This window comes from Stigmatopora nigra, chromosome 4, assembly GCF_051989575.1.
Source record: "Stigmatopora nigra isolate UIUO_SnigA chromosome 4, RoL_Snig_1.1, whole genome shotgun sequence".
NCBI lineage: Eukaryota > Metazoa > Chordata > Actinopteri > Syngnathiformes > Syngnathidae > Stigmatopora > Stigmatopora nigra.
The window spans coordinates 1,602,231-1,620,054 of record NC_135511.1 but is presented as its reverse complement, the minus strand read 5'-3'; the positions used below and the strand labels follow the sequence as shown (position 1 = coordinate 1,620,054).

At 44.7% G+C, this 17,824-nt stretch overlaps 1 protein-coding gene across 1 annotated transcript in view; it reads left to right on the top strand.

Moving 5' to 3' along the window:
• Positions 1–17,824, top strand: part of LOC144195146 (ADAMTS-like protein 2) — a 92,766-nt gene that overhangs the window by 41,156 nt on the left and 33,786 nt on the right. Inside the window, exons 6-10 of the mRNA XM_077714563.1 lie at positions 311–456; positions 588–711; positions 6,609–6,689; positions 6,768–6,943; positions 17,551–17,812. Of these exons, the coding sequence (XP_077570689.1) occupies positions 311–456; positions 588–711; positions 6,609–6,689; positions 6,768–6,943; positions 17,551–17,812 (789 nt within the window). The remainder of the gene's footprint in view (positions 1–310; positions 457–587; positions 712–6,608; positions 6,690–6,767; positions 6,944–17,550; positions 17,813–17,824) is intronic.

Genomic DNA, 17,824 nt, shown 5'->3' with positions numbered 1-17,824 from the left:
ACGTAAAAACAATAGGAAATCAAGGATAACATGAGGAATGGCGGGTGCTCTGAAATGAGGACAATAATAATCAAAAAATAAAACAGGAACTGAAGCACCAACAACCTAACCACGGTTTGACATATCTTCGTGGGCAGAGATGACTCAATGGCCATCAAATATTTCTGTATATTTAATCTTGTAATTTTTTAGATTGACGAACCTCTGCCCCATTTTCAATTCCAGTTGTTTGTGAATTTGTGTAAAACTGATTATTTACTTTTTACTCCCCTATTCGATTTACATTGTGTGACTCAAAATCTTCCTGGAGACGACTATGTGCACATATCCAGCAACCCGTGTGACCTCCACTGCACTAGCTTCGATGGCGAGCGGCAGCTGATGGTACCGGCTCGCGATGGCACATCCTGCAAGTACAGCAGCTACCGCGGTGTCTGCGTGGATGGTAAGTGTGAGGTGAGTCCACACTCGACCAGGATTTCAAGGTAGTGGTGTTTTTCCAGAGGTAAATGTTTGCATGTCTGTTCATATTCATAAATATTTTTCTTGTGTAGAAAACAACTGACATTCCCACTGATGTTTCATAGCCAATTGGATGCGATGGTGTTCTGTTCTCGTCAAACACGCTTGACAAGTGTGGAGTCTGCCAGGGCGATGGCAGCAGCTGTGACAGAGTGACCGGAAACTTCCGCAAGGGCACCACAACGCTTGGTTAGTGACGCCGCGCCGTTCACCTGCCACCTCTGCCCCCTATATATACAGGTCCAATGCCAAACTGCCTATTTACCCCACTGTCTGATGCTGTCATCTTGTTTCTTGCCCACCAGTCTCTCTCTTCATTCACTGGGACAATGGCTTCATGGCCATTTGGATGCTTTGAAACTAAACTCCATTATAGACGTTAAACAAAATACTGCTATTCAAAAACTGACTTATTTATAACCCTTATTTTTTTTGTTTAAAACCCAGCCTGTATTTTTTTTATTTAGAACCCTGAAAACATAAGAAATAAAAAAAAAACATACCTTGAGATTGAACGCTCAAAACTAATCCATACTTCAAACTGTTAAGTAAGCATGGTGTCATACTTGGACCCAAATGCAGAGAAGCAAACACGGGGACCAGGATGTGGAGTGTTAGAAAATAATAAGAACTTATGAATAGTAATAACATCAAACCTGACATAGAAGATAAGGGGAAGATATGGTCCAGAAAGAGCTGAAGAGATAAGGAATATATATATATATATATATATATATATATATATATATATATATATATATATATATATATATATATATATATATATATATATATATATATATATATATATATATATATATATATATATATATATATATATATATATATATATATATATATATATATATATATATATATATATATATATATATATATATATATATATATATATATATATATATATATATATATATATATATATATATATATATATATATATATATATATATATATATATATATATATATATATATATATATATATATATATATATATATATATATATATATATATATATATATATATATATATATATATATATATATATATATATATATATATATATATATATATATATATATATATATATATATATATATATATATATATATATATATATATATATATATATATATATATATATATATATATATATATATATATATATATATATATATATATATATATATATATATATATATATATATATATATATATATATATATATATATATATATATATATATATATATATATATATATATATATATATATATATATATATATATATATATATATATATATATATATATATATATATATATATATATATATATATATATATATATATATATATGCATATGTGCTTATGGTAGATCTTAACTCACGCTGTGATGACTCCCCTGTACTCCAGGTCGGTCCCGTCCGTCACTCATCCAACAATAGCGGTGTCATCAGAGAACCTCTGGTGGTGGACAGGTGTCTCTATTATGTTTAAAGTCTGATGTGTAGAAGGAGAAGAGGAGTGGGGAGGGCACTGTGCCTTGTGGGGCCCCTGTGCTGCAAGCTACCACATCAGACGTACAGTCCTGGAGTCTCACATACTGTGGTCTGTCAGTGAGTGGGTCAATGATCCATGCGGCAAGGTGATTCCTGACTCCAACCTCTTCCAGTTTCCCTCTAAGTAGGACAGGAATCGTGTTGAACACACTGGAGAAGTAAAAAAAACATCATTCTCACCGTGCTTCCCGTGTTCTCCAGGTGTGAAAGAGACCTGTGCATCAGGTAGGTGGTAGCATGTTCCACACCCATTCCTGGACGATAGGCATGCTGCAGGGGGTCCAGCTCTGCATTCATCGGGGGGTTTTGCCAGGAGCGCCCCGTTTTGTCCCTTCTGGCCCGCTCTAGAGGCAGAGCAGCTGGAATCAATCTGTTGATTAATTCCTGAGTTGTATTTATAAAAAAATAGTTATATTATCATTGTCAGATCGTTCCTGCAGCTCCTGCACAATTCCTGCATGTTCCTGGATGTCACTGCGTGGATTCAATAGCAATGCAGCCACGCTACCTTTCTCCTCGATACCTCTTGTTCTCCAGTTTCCGGTTTGGTATTGCTTCCGTTTCACAAGTCCTCGTTGTTTTGTAAGATCCCTTCTAAGTTAATAAAGATGTTGCCTTTAAGCTACTTGCCTTGTTTCCCCTCCTGCTTCCCGCAACTGGGTCCAAATCCATTCACGTTCGCGCCACGACAACGCGGTGCGATCATAACAGGCTGAGGGGATTGAGGTTGATTATCTCCAATGTCTTGATCATGTGAGAGAATAATGCTACCGGCCTGAAGTGGTTTGGCTCCCTGGGGTTCGCAGTCTTTAGAACCGGGACCACCTAGGAAGTTTTCCACAAGGTGGGGATGTTCTGCAGACTGAGGCTGAGGTAGAAAATATGCAGAATCACTTTGCCATGCTGATCGGCAGACTCTCTCAGTAGTCTGGAGCTGAAGCCGTCTGGACCGGTAGCCTTCCTTGCCTTGCTCTTCTTTAGCTGCTTTATCACTTGATCAACAGTATTGCAGAGACCGGTGGAAGAGGGGGAGGAAGAAGAGGAGGAGAAATAGGGGGATAGTTGCTTCTGGTCTGGGGTTTCAGGGGAGGGAGGCTGGACTGAATCTGTTAAAGAACTGATTCAGTTCATTGGAGCAATCCCTGTCTCCAGACTCCGGGTCTCTCTCGCTGTTGCCTCCATGGCCTGAAATGGTCCTCAAGCTCCTCCAGGCCTCTTTGGTGATGCCTCTCTGGAGTTGGTTCTCTAGCTTCCTCCTGTTGATGGTCTTTCACTTCCTTATTTCTCTGTTCAGCTCCTTCTAGACTATTTTCGGACTCTCTTTCTCCCCAGACCTAAAAGCCTTCTTCTTTTTGTTCGGGGGGGGCCCTTCGATCCCTTGTGACCCACGGCTTATTGTTGGAGAAACAACCTTCTTGGAGGGTACAATGTTTTCAACACAGAAGTTAATATAATCTGTAATGCAGTGGGTCAAGCTGTCAATGTCTTTCACATGTGAATTGCACAGCACCTCTCAGTCAGTGGTCTCAAAACAGTCCCTCAGTACCATGCTGGTATCCTTGGTCCATCTTAGTATGATCCTCGTGGTAGGTTTTATTTTCCTCACCATAGGGATGTAGGTGGGGTTCAGATGGACCAGGTTGTGGTCTGAGCGGCCCAGTGGGAGAAGGGGGATTGAGCTGTATGCTTCCTTTGTGTTGGCATACAGCAGGTTCAGAGTTTTTTGTTTTCGGTGTGGAACTTCACATACTGAGTGAAGGTGGGGAGAGTAAAAGCCCGGGGAGCATGGTTAAAATCACCAGAGATAAGATCGAGAGACTGGGGTTGTGACTTCAATAGCTGGGACACAGTAGTGTGGAGCAGCTCGCGAGCTACTGCCGCATCGGCCAAAGGAGGTATATGCACAGTTATTACGATAACGTGCGAGATCTCCCGGGGGAGGTAAAACGGCCTGATGCTAACAGCTACTAGCTCAATATGTCGAGTGCAAAGTTGCTCCTTCACAGTAATATGCACAGGACTGTACCATCTTCTATTAATAAAAACAGCCAGTGCCCCACCTTTCTTCCTACCGCTCTCCTCACTATCGCTGTCTGCCCTCACCAGCTGAAAGCCATCTTAAGAGACGAGAGAGTCTGGTTCATTCAGCCAGATCTCCGTGAATACATAATGTAGATTCCCCGATATTGTTGTTGTTGTTTGGTAAGCGCTTTTAGCTCTTCCATCTTATTGGGGAGAGATCTTACGTTCCCTATAATAATAAATGGAATGCAGGGTCTGAAGCGTCGCCCTCTCTCCTGACATTTCTTTAACTCCACCGAGAGGTCCAGGGGGAATCCAGGTGTTTCGTAGCGCTAACAGCTGATCATTTTTGTAAAACACGGAGGCATGGCTGAGTGGGTCAAAAACATAATGTCCAAAATTTGCAAAGATAAACTAAACTAATTGATCAAAGACTGCCTCTCGCACAAATTGACTTTTAGAGTCTTGAAAGTAATTTTTTAAAACATTAAAGTATGGAATAAAATATATAAAGTAAAGTAACAAGTAAAGTCTTAAGAGACAATAAAACGTAAAAATAAAGGATAAAAAAGCTGTAAAAACCCAGAATACGAGTGAGGATTTCGGGAGCTACTGCAACCAGCAGCCACTTTGAATGGTTCCTATGATGTTATTATCATAGGAAGGATCTGTGGAAGTGCTCCTTCGTGCAAAGTGGATGCAGCAGTCTCTTTCTGAAAGAGCTTCGGAGGGACTCTACAAACTCATACAGGAGGTAGAAAGTGTCGTACATGATGGACATCATCCTTTGTCTTACTGGTGATGATGTAGAGGTGGTTTCACCTACACCAGTCAACGAAGGCTGTGATGACTCCCTTGTACACCAAGTCGTTCCCGTACATCACTCATCCAACAATAGCGGTGTCGTCAGAGAACTTCAGGAGGTGGCTAGTGTCTGTATTGTGTCTATAAATTTCAACGTGTAGAGGGTGAAGAGGAATGGGGAGAGCACCGTGCCTTGTGAGGCCCCCATGCTACAAGCTACAACATCCGAAATTCAGTCGTGAAGTCTCACAAAGTGTGTTCTGTCAGTGAGCAAGTTGAAGATCCATGCAGCTAGGTGATGCTTTATACCTGCCTCGTTCGTCTTTCCTCTCAATAGTACTGGCTGAATGGTGTTAACTGCATTGGAGAGGTAAAAAAAACATTATTCTCACCGCGCTTCCTGTGTTGTCCAGCTGTAAAAGAGCCCTGCGCATCAGGTAGGTGTTAGCATCTTCCACTCCAATGCTTGGACGATAGGCAAACTGCAAAGGGCATTAGCTCTGCATTCACCAGGGGGATGAGGTGATCCAGGATGATTCTCTCCATTGTCTTGATCAGGTGAGAGGTTAATGCTACCGGCCTGAAGTGGTCGGGCTCTCTGGGGGTCACAGTCTTTGGAACTGGGACCACACAGTTTGCAGACTGAGGCTGAAGTTGAAATTATGCAGAATCACTTTGCCAAGCTAATTCGCACGGACCCTCAGTAGTGTGGAGCTGAGGGCACCTGGACTGGTAGCCTTGCTTGCCTTGATCTTCTTAAGCTGTCTTATCACGTGGTCGACAGTAATGCAGAAACTGGTGGGGGAGGGGGTGACGTGTGAGCAGTGGAAGAAGGGAAGGAAGAGGAGGAGGAGGGGGGAGAGGTATATCCTGTCCGGGGGGTCAGTGGAGTCGGGTAGAAATGAATCTGTTAAAGAATTGATTCAGTTCATTGGCTCACTCCCTGTCTCCAGACTCTGCGTCCCCTCTCGCTGTTGTCTCCATGTCCTCTACTGTAGAGGGAAAAACAGATACTGGTAACAGCAGTGAAACCAAAGCACTTCTGTTGCTCCTTGAAGGGAGTCACATAAGTTATTTGCACCACGCCACCACATATCAAAACCTGGAATCCGTGCCACAGTTTGTTTTGGAACATGGGGACACCGTCTCCTTTAACGGCTCCATATTCAGACCCTGCCCTGCAAGGTTCAAAGCAGGTAAAATTAGCAAACTCACAAACACACAGGGTTTAAATAGAAAGACCTGGGCTGATTACAAAGCCACGAGCAACTTGTTACATGAGGAAGGGAATCACAGAGGGACATAAGAGGCGAAAAGCACGAACCCACACACACACACACACACGCACACATACACACCCACGCACCCACACCCACCTCCACACTTCCACCCGAAACACACAATCTCTAATAGAATACTATTTTAACAACCTATAAGTACTTTAAAACACTAGGTACTGCGAAATACTAGGCTTCTGTTTCATCATCTTACCCGTGTTTGGAGAGCTACCATGAATCCAAAGCCATGTTTAAGAGTCTAATTTGTAATTTCTAACCCTTAGTCAGTCATTGTGCCACTTTAATTCCCTGCACTGCCAAGCACATTTTCCTTACATATCCTTCCCTAGACCTCACAGCCACCATCTAATTCGTAAAATGTAGTCTCCTTTCTGATTTCCAGGCTATGTTTTCATCACACAAATTCCAGAAGGATCATGGGACATCCAAGTCATCGAGAGTAAGAAGGCAGCGGATGTGCTCGGTCAGCGTTTGGCCATATTGATATTTTTTTTCTCTCAATAAAGCCAAGCAAAATGTCAAACATTATTCCTCTTCGCAGCTATGACCGACCAGGAGGGGAATTTCTTCTTCAATGGAGCTTACAAACTGGACAGCCCTCAGAACTTCCATGTGGCAGGCTCCATCTTCAAGTACCGTCGTCCAATGGATGTCTATGAGACAGGCATCGAGTACATCATTGCTAAAGGGCCACTTGACCAGCCCGTCAACATCCTGGTACTCAACTTTTCATGTTTCAAAGGAGAGTTTTATTTTTATATTGGGGATACAAGACAAGTTTTAATTTAGCGTTATAATGTGTAAGTTCACCTTTTAAAATTAGGTTTACTTGGTTAGAATTTGAATTTCAAGATTCAAGAGAATCTTTAGCTACCAATTTGGTACTCTTACTACATAACTTGAAACAGAGAGTAAGATTTTAAATAAATCTTTCACGAAAGGTTTGAGGATAATTCTATTGTCATTGTAACAGGGTAAATGAAATTAATTCCAGGTACAGCCCGACCAGTAGGTACGGTGCAGGCCCTTCTATCTACCTAGAGAACTAATGATTGTCATTGTAATGGCTGTTTCCATCCCACTGGATGCCAACGTTTGCACGGCACTTAGCCTCCTGCTAGCGACTGTAAACAAACAGCAGCTTGACCACCCCGATGGAGTCTTTATTGTCGCCGGTGACTTAAACGAAGCATGTTTATAAACTGTTCTGCCTAAGTTTATCCAGTATGTGAAGTGTCACACCAGAGGAGATAAAACTCTAGACCAGTGATTTTCAAACTTTTTTGGCCACCGCCCCCTTCACCGCCGGGCCAAAATGCCAACGCCCCCCTCTTTACCCCTTTCCAACGAACGAAGCTTAAATAAATAGAAGACAGGCGCCTCAGATATTATTCGCTAATTTCGTTTCTTTTAATAGACCAATGCGCAGTTCACCTCGAATCATAAAAATTGATAGCTGATGCATTAAGCCGGTCGCTGTGCGCATACGTCTGTGGTTAAGCGTTGCCGGCGCGCTATTGTGTGCTCCTCTGCGGCTGACTGGATGGTGGTGGTTTCCCCAGTCGCCTGCATCGACGATAAACTCGCGACAATTAGTGATATACGGTATATGCGCGCTGCTCGTGAGCGCTCGAGCAGACAACGTTTCTTGTTTCAATAAAGCTTGTTTTTTGTCGACTTTTTATTACAGACAATCAATTTTTCCGGTCTTTCTACAAACACCAACGTCACATTTTACTGTAATTGCTCCATCGCCCCCTTCACTATTTCAACGCCCCCCATTCGCCTGTTTATTCGTCAGCGCCCCCCTGAAAGTTCACACCACCCCCCGGGGGGCGGTACCGCCCACTTTGAAAACCACTGCTCTAGACCATGATTTTTCTTAACCAAAAACCCTGGATGTTACGGCTGGCAGCCTGGACACACACTATGTAGGAGGTGTGTGCTTATCTGCAGCTCTGGCTCCACCCCTGTGACAGAGCCCTGCCCAGGCCAACACGGCTGTAATTAATTCCCCAATCATCCCTCCTCCCCTTATTTAAAGCCTTTTCAGTTGTCAGTTCGCCCCTTGCCTTTGCCCTTGCCTTTGCCCTTGCCCTTGCCATTGCCCTTGCCATTGCCCTTGCCATTGCCCTTGCCATTGCCCTTGCCATTGCCCTTGCCATTGCCCTTGCCATTGCCCTTGCCATTGCCCTTGCCATTGCCCTTGCCATTGCCCTTGCCATTGCCCTTGCCATTGCCCTTGCCATTGCCCTTGCCATTGCCCTTGCCATTGCCCTTGCCATTGCCCTTGCCATTGCCCTTGCCATTGCCCTTGCCATTGCCCTTGCCATTGCCCTTGCCATTGCCCTTGCCATTGCCCTTGCCATTGCCCTTGCCATTGCCCTTGCCATTGCCCTTGCCATTGCCCTTGCCATTGCCCTTGCCATTGCCCTTGCCATTGATGCCTTGATGCCTTGCTGAGTTGCAGGCTTGTGAGTATGTTACTCCCTGTTATATTTTGTATGTGTTGTTAATGATTTTGGGTTGCATAGGGGGGACTTGAGATAAGTGTAGACACCCATGGGTATACATATAGTTTGTGCATTTAGACACAGTTATTCCCCTGTCTAGATTATATTACATCAGTTTAACAGTGGCATCCTTCGGTCTTATTTCCTGTATTTTGTGGGTGTTCATTTGAACACCTGTCTGGGAGTTTTTTTTTTACCGTGTTTATTTGAGGGTGCCACTTTAATATCTCGTGCTTCCCTATGTTATCCCGTAGTCTGTTTTATTGACTTTATTGTAAATAAAAATAACTGAAGGCTACTTGCAATGTGTGTCCGAACTCATCTTTGACCGAACCTGTCTGCTGTGATAGTTGCGACTCCCTGGTATATCATACCCCAGGGGGAGTCGTAACAAGTGGGGGCTCGTCCGGGATATCATTAAGATCTGTTATCACAGCAGCAGTTTGGTCATTGGTGGTACGGACTGCATGTGCAGTAGGCCGGTGAAGGCTGGGCAAGCAGAGTTGAGGTAGGCACAGTTAATAGCTATCATTCAGTCTAGTGTAGTGCTGTAACTAGCAGGATGGACTTTGATGCGGAAGAGTTCCTTTTTTTAACTTGGCACTGTAGATCAGGTTGACCAATGTAAGAGGAGAGATCTGTTAGGTCTTGCCGCTCATCTAGGGTTCACTCTGTCCAGGACTACCAGGCTAGCTGAATTGAAGCAGGAGGTTATCCATATATTAATAGCAGCGCAGTACTTAGAAGCCACAGGAGGAGCATCTGCGGGTGTTTCCTCTCAGTCTCTGGCCGATTCTGAGGAATCAGGCAGGATGGAGAAAGATGAGGTAGGCAGGGATGGTGTCACCTTGAATGTAAAGGCTCTAGTTATAAATCCCAGGGCTTGTTTAAAAGGAAAACCAGAGGGATATGGTGCTGTATCTATTGGGGAAAATGCCCCCATTGCTCTAAAGATATTACGTATGCAATATGAGGCTAGGGATAGGGAGTATGCTCATCAGCTGGCCCTCAAGAAAATGGAGTTTGAACTAAAAAGACTGGACATTGAACTCTCAAAGAGTTTTAATATGGTAGAAAGTAGGGGGTTTAAAGTTAGTGAAAGCCTTCCGCTTGTACCGCCGTTCCGTGAGACGGACGTCGAGGCGTGGTTTAGTGCGTTTGAACGGATAGCACTGTCCCATAAATGGCCAGAAGATGGCTGGGCTCTAGTCTTACAAAGTAAACTGTCAGGGAAAGGCCTTGAAGCTTTGAGTACACTGTCGATAGAAGACGGGTTGATATATGATAAGGTAAAAGCAGCAGTGTTGCGCGTTTACGAACTGGTACCTGAGGCGTACCGCCAAAAGTTCAGAAATCACAAATTAAAGCCTGGACAGGCCGTGGCTGAGTTTGGCCATGAGAAAGAAAAAGCTTTGGAGCTTGAGCGTGTAGAGAAAGCACGTGTAGCTCAAGAATGGCTTGCAAAAGAAAAAGCTTTGGACTTTGCACGTCTAGAGAAAGCACGTCTTGAGCAAGAACGGCTTGAGAAAGAAAGAGTTTTGGAATTTAAGAGGCAAGAGAGAGAAAAAGCTTTGGAGCTTGCACGTCTAGAGAAAGCATGTCTAGAGAAAGCATGTCTAGAGAAAGCATGTCTAGAGAAAGCATGTCTAGAGAAAGCATGTCTAGAGAAAGCATGTCTAGAGAAAGCATGTCTAGAGAAAGCATGTCTAGAGAAAGCATGTCTAGGGAAAGCATGTCTAGGGAAAGCATGTCTAGGGAAAGCATGTCTAGGGAAAGCATGTCTAGGGAAAGCATGTCTAGGGAAAGCATGTCTAGGGAAAGCATGTCTAGGGAAAGCATGTCTAGGGAAAGCATGTCTAGGGAAAGCATGTCTAGGGAAAGCATGTCTAGGGAAAGCATGTCTAGGGAAAGCATGTCTAAGGAAAGCATGTCTAGGGAAAGCATGTCTAGGGAAAGCATGTCTAGGGAAAGCATGTCTAGGGAAAGCATGTCTAGGGAAAGCATGTCTAGAGAAAGCATGTCTAGAGAAAGCATGTCTAGAGAAAGCATGTCTAGAGAAAGCATGTCTAGAGAAAGCATGTCTAGAGAAAGCATGTCTAGAGAAAGCATGTCTAGAGAAAGCATGTCTAGAGAAAGCATGTCTAGAGAAAGCATGTCTAGAGAAAGCATGTCTAGAGAAAGCATGTCTAGAGAAAGCATGTCTAGAGAAAGCATGTCTAGAGAAAGCATGTCTAGAGAAAGCATGTCTAGAGAAAGCATGTCTAGAGAAAGCATGTCTAGAGAAAGCATGTCTAGAGAAAGCATGTCTAGAGAAAGCATGTCTAGAGAAAGCATGTCTAGAGAAAGCATGTCTAGAGAAAGCATGTCTAGAGAAAGCATGTCTAGAGAAAGCATGTCTAGAGAAAGCATGTCTAGAGAAAGCATGTCTAGAGAAAGCATGTCTAGAGAAAGCATGTCTAGAGAAAGCACGTCTAGAGAAAGCACGTCTAGAGAAAGCACGTCTAGAGAAAGCACGTCTAGAGAAAGCACGTCTAGAGAAAGCACGTCTAGAGAAAGCACGTCTAGAGAAAGCACGTCTAGAGAAAGCACGTCTAGAGAAAGCACGTCTAGAGAAAGCACGTCTAGAGAAAGCACGTCTAGAGAAAGCACGTCTAGAGAAAGCACGTCTAGAGAAAGCACGTCTAGAGAAAGCACGTCTAGAGAAAGCACGTCTAGAGAAAGCACGTCTAGAGAAAGCACGTCTAGAGAAAGCACGTCTAGAGAAAGCACGTCTAGAGAAAGCACGTCTAGAGAAAGCACGTCTAGAGAAAGCACGTCTAGAGAAAGCACGTCTAGAGAAAGCACGTCTAGAGAAAGCACGTCTAGAGAAAGCACGTCTAGAGAAAGCACGTCTAGAGAAAGCACGTCTAGAGAAAGCACGTCTAGAGAAAGCACGTCTAGAGAAAGCACGTCTAGAGAAAGCACGTCTAGAGAAAGCACGTCTAGAGAAAGCACGTCTAGAGAAAGCACGTCTAGAGAAAGCACGTCTAGAGAAAGCACGTCTAGAGAAAGCACGTCTAGAGAAAGCACGTCTAGAGAAAGCACGTCTAGAGAAAGCACGTCTAGAGAAAGCACGTCTAGAGAAAGCACGTCTAGAGAAAGCACGTCTAGAGAAAGCACGTCTAGAGAAAGCACGTCTAGAGAAAGCACGTCTAGAGAAAGCACGTCTAGAGAAAGCACGTCTAGAGAAAGCACGTCTAGAGAAAGCACGTCTAGAGAAAGCACGTCTAGAGAAAGCACGTCTAGAGAAAGCACGTCTAGAGAAAGCACGTCTAGAGAAAGCACGTCTAGAGAAAGCACGTCTAGAGAAAGCACGTCTAGAGAAAGCACGTCTAGAGAAAGCACGTCTAGAGAAAGCACGTCTAGAGAAAGCACGTCTAGAGAAAGCACGTCTAGAGAAAGCACGTCTAGAGAAAGCACGTCTAGAGAAAGCACGTCTAGAGAAAGCACGTCTAGAGAAAGCACGTCTAGAGAAAGCACGTCTAGAGAAAGCACGTCTAGAGAAAGCACGTCTAGAGAAAGCACGTCTAGAGAAAGCACGTCTAGAGAAAGCACGTCTAGAGAAAGCACGTCTAGAGAAAGCACGTCTAGAGAAAGCACGTCTAGAGAAAGCACGTCTAGAGAAAGCACGTCTAGAGAAAGCACGTCTAGAGAAAGCACGTCTAGAGAAAGCACGTCTAGAGAAAGCACGTCTAGAGAAAGCACGTCTAGAGAAAGCACGTCTAGAGAAAGCACGTCTAGAGAAAGCACGTCTAGAGAAAGCACGTCTAGAGAAAGCACGTCTAGAGAAAGCACGTCTTGAGCAAGAACGGCTTGAGAAAGAAAGAGTTTTGGAATTTAAGAGGCAAGAGAAAGAAAAAGCCTTGGAGCAAGATCGACTAGAAAGAGAAAAGGCCTTAGAGCAAGATCGACTAGAAAGAGAAAAGGCCTTGGAAGCAGAGCGAAAAGAAAAAGAACTGATTGAAAGAGAAAATATTTTGGAGCAGGACAATTTAGAAAGGGAAAAATTGGAGCAAGAGTGGCTTGAAAAGGAAAACGACGGCCAGCGACTGCCCGCCCAGAAGTGGTAGCAATGCTCCGGCGCCCCTGGATGATGGTGCCGGTGACTGCAAGAGCGGCAAAGCTCTGGCACCCCTGGACGAGGGAGTTGGCGACCCTCCGAACAACCAGGGTAAGGTGCCTGACCGTTCTAAAATTCTAGTGTCTCCTAAAGGAAGGGGGCTTGGCCAAGACTTAAAGGACCAGCGCGGATGCCCGCCAGATCGGCCACGGCTCATCATCGGCCGGCACGGACGCCCGCCAGACCGGCTACGCCTTGTCACCGGCTGGCGCGGACGCCCGCCGGACCAACCACTTCCTCGTCTCATTTCTGGCTGGCGTGGACGCCCGCCAGATCGGCCACAGCTCATTACCGGCCGGCGCGGACGCCCGCCAGACCGGCCACGCCTTTTCCTCGGCTGGCGTGGACGCCCGCCAGATCGGCCACAGCTCATCACCGGCCGGCGCGGACGCCCGCCAGACCGGCCATGCCTTGTCATCGGCTGGCGCGGACGCCCACCGGACCGACCACTTCCTCGTCTCGTTTCTGGCTGCAGCTCTGGCTCCACCCCTGTGACAGAGCCCTGCCCAGGCCAACACGGCTGTAATTAATTCCCCAATCATCCCTCCTGCCCTTATTTAAAGCCTTTTCAGTTGTCAGTTCGCCCATGCCTTTGCCCTTGCCCATGCCCTTGCCATTGATGCCTTGATGCCTTGCTGAGTTGCAGGCTTGTGAGTATGTTACTCCCTGTTATATTTTGTATGTGTTGTTAATGATTTTGGGTTGCATAGGGGGGACTTGAGATAAGTTTAGACACCCATGGGTATACATATAGTTTGTGCATTTAGACACAGTTATTCCCCTGTCTAGATTATATTACATCAGTTTAACAGTGGCATCCTTCGGTCTTATTTCCTGTATTTTGTGGGTGTTCATTTGAACACCTGTCTGGGAGGGTTTTTTTTTACCGTGTTTATTTGAGGGTGCCACTTTAATATCTCGTGCTTCCCTATGTTATCCCGTAGTCTGTTTTATTGACTTTATTGTAAATAAAAATAACTGAAGGCTACTTGCAATGTGTGTCCGAACTCATCTTTGACCGAACCTGTCTGCTGTGATAGTTGCGACTCCCTGGTATATCATACCCCAGGGGGAGTCGTAACACTGGATAACCACTGAGACGCAGGCACTCATCAAATGCTATAACACCGCCTTCAGGTCAGGGGACAAGGTACATCCAGCACTGCCAGAGCATACCTGAAGAGAGGCATTAATAAGGTCAAAGCAGCGTATGCAAGCAAAATTGAGGAGCACTTCACAGAAAATAACCCAAAGAAGATGTGGCAGAGAATACAACACGTTACCAATTACATTGACAATAATGTGTCTGGTAATACAGATGCTTCACTAGCAGAGGGATTGAAACGTTTCTTTGCCCGCTTTTAAACTGACAAATCAGACCCAGTCTCAACACATCCACCACCACCCTGCGGCAATACACTCAAGCTTCATGAACATGAAGTGAGACAGGTACTGCGGACTCTGAACACCAGGAAGGCTGCTGGCCCTGACAGAATACCTGGAAGGTTCTCAAAGCCTTTGCTGACCAGCTGACTGGTGTTTTCACAAAGATTGTTCCCTTCAACAGTCCAACATCCCATCCTGCCGGAAATCTGCCACTATTATCCCTGTGCCCAAAAAGTCAACGGTTGACAGCCTGAATTATTAAAGGCCTGTTGCACTTACGCCTGTGATAATGAAGTGCTTTGAAAAGTTGGTCACTGGCCACATCAGGTATCCGATCCCTCCCCCAGTTAACCCTCACCAGTTTGCTTATAGAGTGAACAGGTCCACTGAGGACACCATTGACGTAGCTCTACAAACAGCACTGAGCCACCTGGAGAACCATTGGAACTACGTGAGGAGGCTTTTCATTGACCATACCTCAGCCTTCATCAGTATAATACCAGGCATTCTAGCTGACAAACTCTCCCACCTTGGACTATCCTCTTCCATCTGTGTAAGATAAGACTAAGTATCTTTGCAATTGCTTGTTCATATTGCATCAGTTTTTGTAAGTATAACAGCATCGTAGTCATCCTTATGGCTGACATGTCAGCATAAACACCCAACTGTCTGACTGAATAATCAATCTTAGTCTTGTGATTGGGTTGACATGTCAGCACAAATACTCAACTGTCCGACACTGATCAATTGCTTTTTGCCCTGCAAATGGCTGACACGTATCTGTTCAAAGTCCTGGTGACAACTGTCAGTTTTGCCTGTATTTAAGACACACTCACTGGTCATTCGACTAGAGTTGCTTGAACATCGCACTGAACAGGACTCCACTGTTAGAGCTCTCACTCCCCACTTTGCAGTTTGGTAATAAAACTTTTCCCTATTAAATTGATCTCACTCTTTCTTAACCTGCTCCTAAAGTTGTATTTCAGATCTATCATACTTTGGTGCCGAAAACCCGAGACCAGACAGCCAACAGTTGCCGGAGCGACGACGGAGCACGACAAAATCGTCCTCCATTGAAAGGATCAACCGGACGGCTGTTCTCTCGCTGCTCCGGTGATCTGGTGACGGGTCCCCCGAAGTAGGGCAGGTTCGGAATGAGAAAGATCGTGAGTTCACCCTTCGATTTCTGTCTCCGTGAAGTGTGATAATTTGAAGTATTATCACTGTGGTAGTATTAACAGTTTGCGGGCTGGGACCAACTTGCGTTGAAGATAATAGTTTTTGGTCCGGGACCAACGTAAGTAGAACAAGAATAAGTCAGGGACTTATAGTCTGTTAATAGAGTCAGGGACTCTCCTAAGACAAAGTCAGGGACTTTTGGTCTTGGTGTATTCAGAGATATTGGGTGAATCACAAAGTAGAGATCAATTTTGGGTAGTTTAGAAAATAATTGTTGTTTAAACTATTAAGTAAGTGATTAAAATGGGTCAGAAAGCAACAAAAGGGGTGGGTTTATTGTCAGACTGCAAAATGAAAACCGGAGAGTTACCAGATGGGAAATATATGCAAATGCATTGTATGGGGAGTTGCCTGTGTCTGCCAAGATGGGTGAAGAAACAGGGTTTATGTCCCAATTTGAAGGATATGGAAGGTTTGATGAGCTTAGAAAGGGAAATGTTAAAGGAAAGGGAGAGAAAAGGAAAGAAAAGTGAGGAAGTTGAGAAACAGTTGTTGGTGTTGAAAATATGGAAAGAATAGTCTACACAACATCAAAAAAAAGAAGAAAAAGAAGAACGAGCGAAAACACGGTCTCATCACTACCATGAAAATCAGTGCGGAAGAGGAAACCAACATTCATCAGAGACCGACACAACCAGAAAACGCCCAAGCTGCTGAAAGATTACCCAACTGTCTTCCTCCAGCGGCGCCACCCACCGGTCCCATCTACCATTCCCTCAAAGGATTGGAACGCCCCCTCGAATATGATACCTCCGCCCTGCGCACTGTCGACACCATTTTGTCACCAGGCCACACCAGATCCGGCAACTCCTACCGACATCAAAACTCTGGAGAATATTGAAACGGAAGAGGAGCTCCACAGTCCCCAATACAAACGATGGTGACAGAAAAAAGAAATGTCAAGACCTTCCCAATGATAGCTGTGGCAAATCAAATGTGGGGGGAAAAACAACAATCACCCTCCCTATTGGTCTACCGACCCTGGACCGAGGCCGAATGCCTGGAAGCATCCAAGGGACTCGGATTCGCCCAGTGATCCAGGAAATGCTTGATGCAGGCATACACATTGAAAGTGATCGTGCAGAATGCAACACACCAATCTTCCCCGTAAAGAAACCAGGGGTAGGATGGAGGATGGTCCAAGATTTACGCCGAGTCAATGAAGCAGCGAAATCCCGTGCTCCCAACGTCCCAGACCTCTACACGCTGCTGAACGAACTGAAACCGACACAGAACAGAAATACTTCACCGTCATTGATCTAAGTAATGCGTTTTTCTCAATCCCACTGGGATATATATCATAATTTTTATATAAAATCTGGTGCCTTGGCAAGCAACAGTAAGAAGCACAACCATTCTATTCCATCTTCTTCGTGCCATTGCTGACTTGCATTGGCTCCCTCTTCATCGCCAAGACAAATGGTGACTAATTGACATCGTTCTCCCAGTTAGCAGATAGCCTAATTCCCTGCAGAGAGCCCCAAATGTCCATGGCACTCACCGGCTCCCCCGTTCCTTGAACCAATTCTGTAGCCAAATCAATCAGTTTCTCCTAAACAGACTAGTATCACCAGCAGCCACTCACACTAACGCGTAGGGGCAATTTAGAGTGTCCAGTCAGCCTACCATGCATGTCTTTGACATGTTGGAGGAAACTTGAGTATTGGGAGAAACCCCACAAAGGCCGAGGAGAACATGCAAACTCCACACAGGTGGAAAGACCTGGATTTGCACCCAGGACTGACCACTGTGAGGGCAATGCGCTAACCACTCATCTGCCGGGACGTCCTGGTTTCTTTACATTGTTGAAAATTTAAGGTGTTTTTGTCACCTTGTTAATCAGAGGCCAACATTTAGTGGGAATGGTTGTCTGTCTTTGTGTGGGCCTTTTAACTGACTGGTGTCCAATACAGGGTGTAATTCTCTTTTCATACAGTCGGCTTATATAGACTGCAACAACACATGTCCCTAACCAGAATACCCAATGTCAAAAATGGATGGTTTGAAGCTCCGAAATATTCTTTCAGGTATTGAGTCTGAATGGTCGCAGTCCATACATCACATATGAGTACACAGTGCTGCGAGACTCTCTGCCGCCTGTGCCACCGCCTCCTGTCTACACGGGCGCCGACACCTCACTTGAGCTGCATGCACCTAATGCTAGCTGCTATCAGCGGACCTCTGTCGGGGGGCGTACAGAGGGGCCGGATAAAACCGCTCAACAAGAGACCAACGAGGTCTATGACGATACTGCCTCCATACTCTGTGACACAAACCAACACTACACAGGTAAGCTCCTGG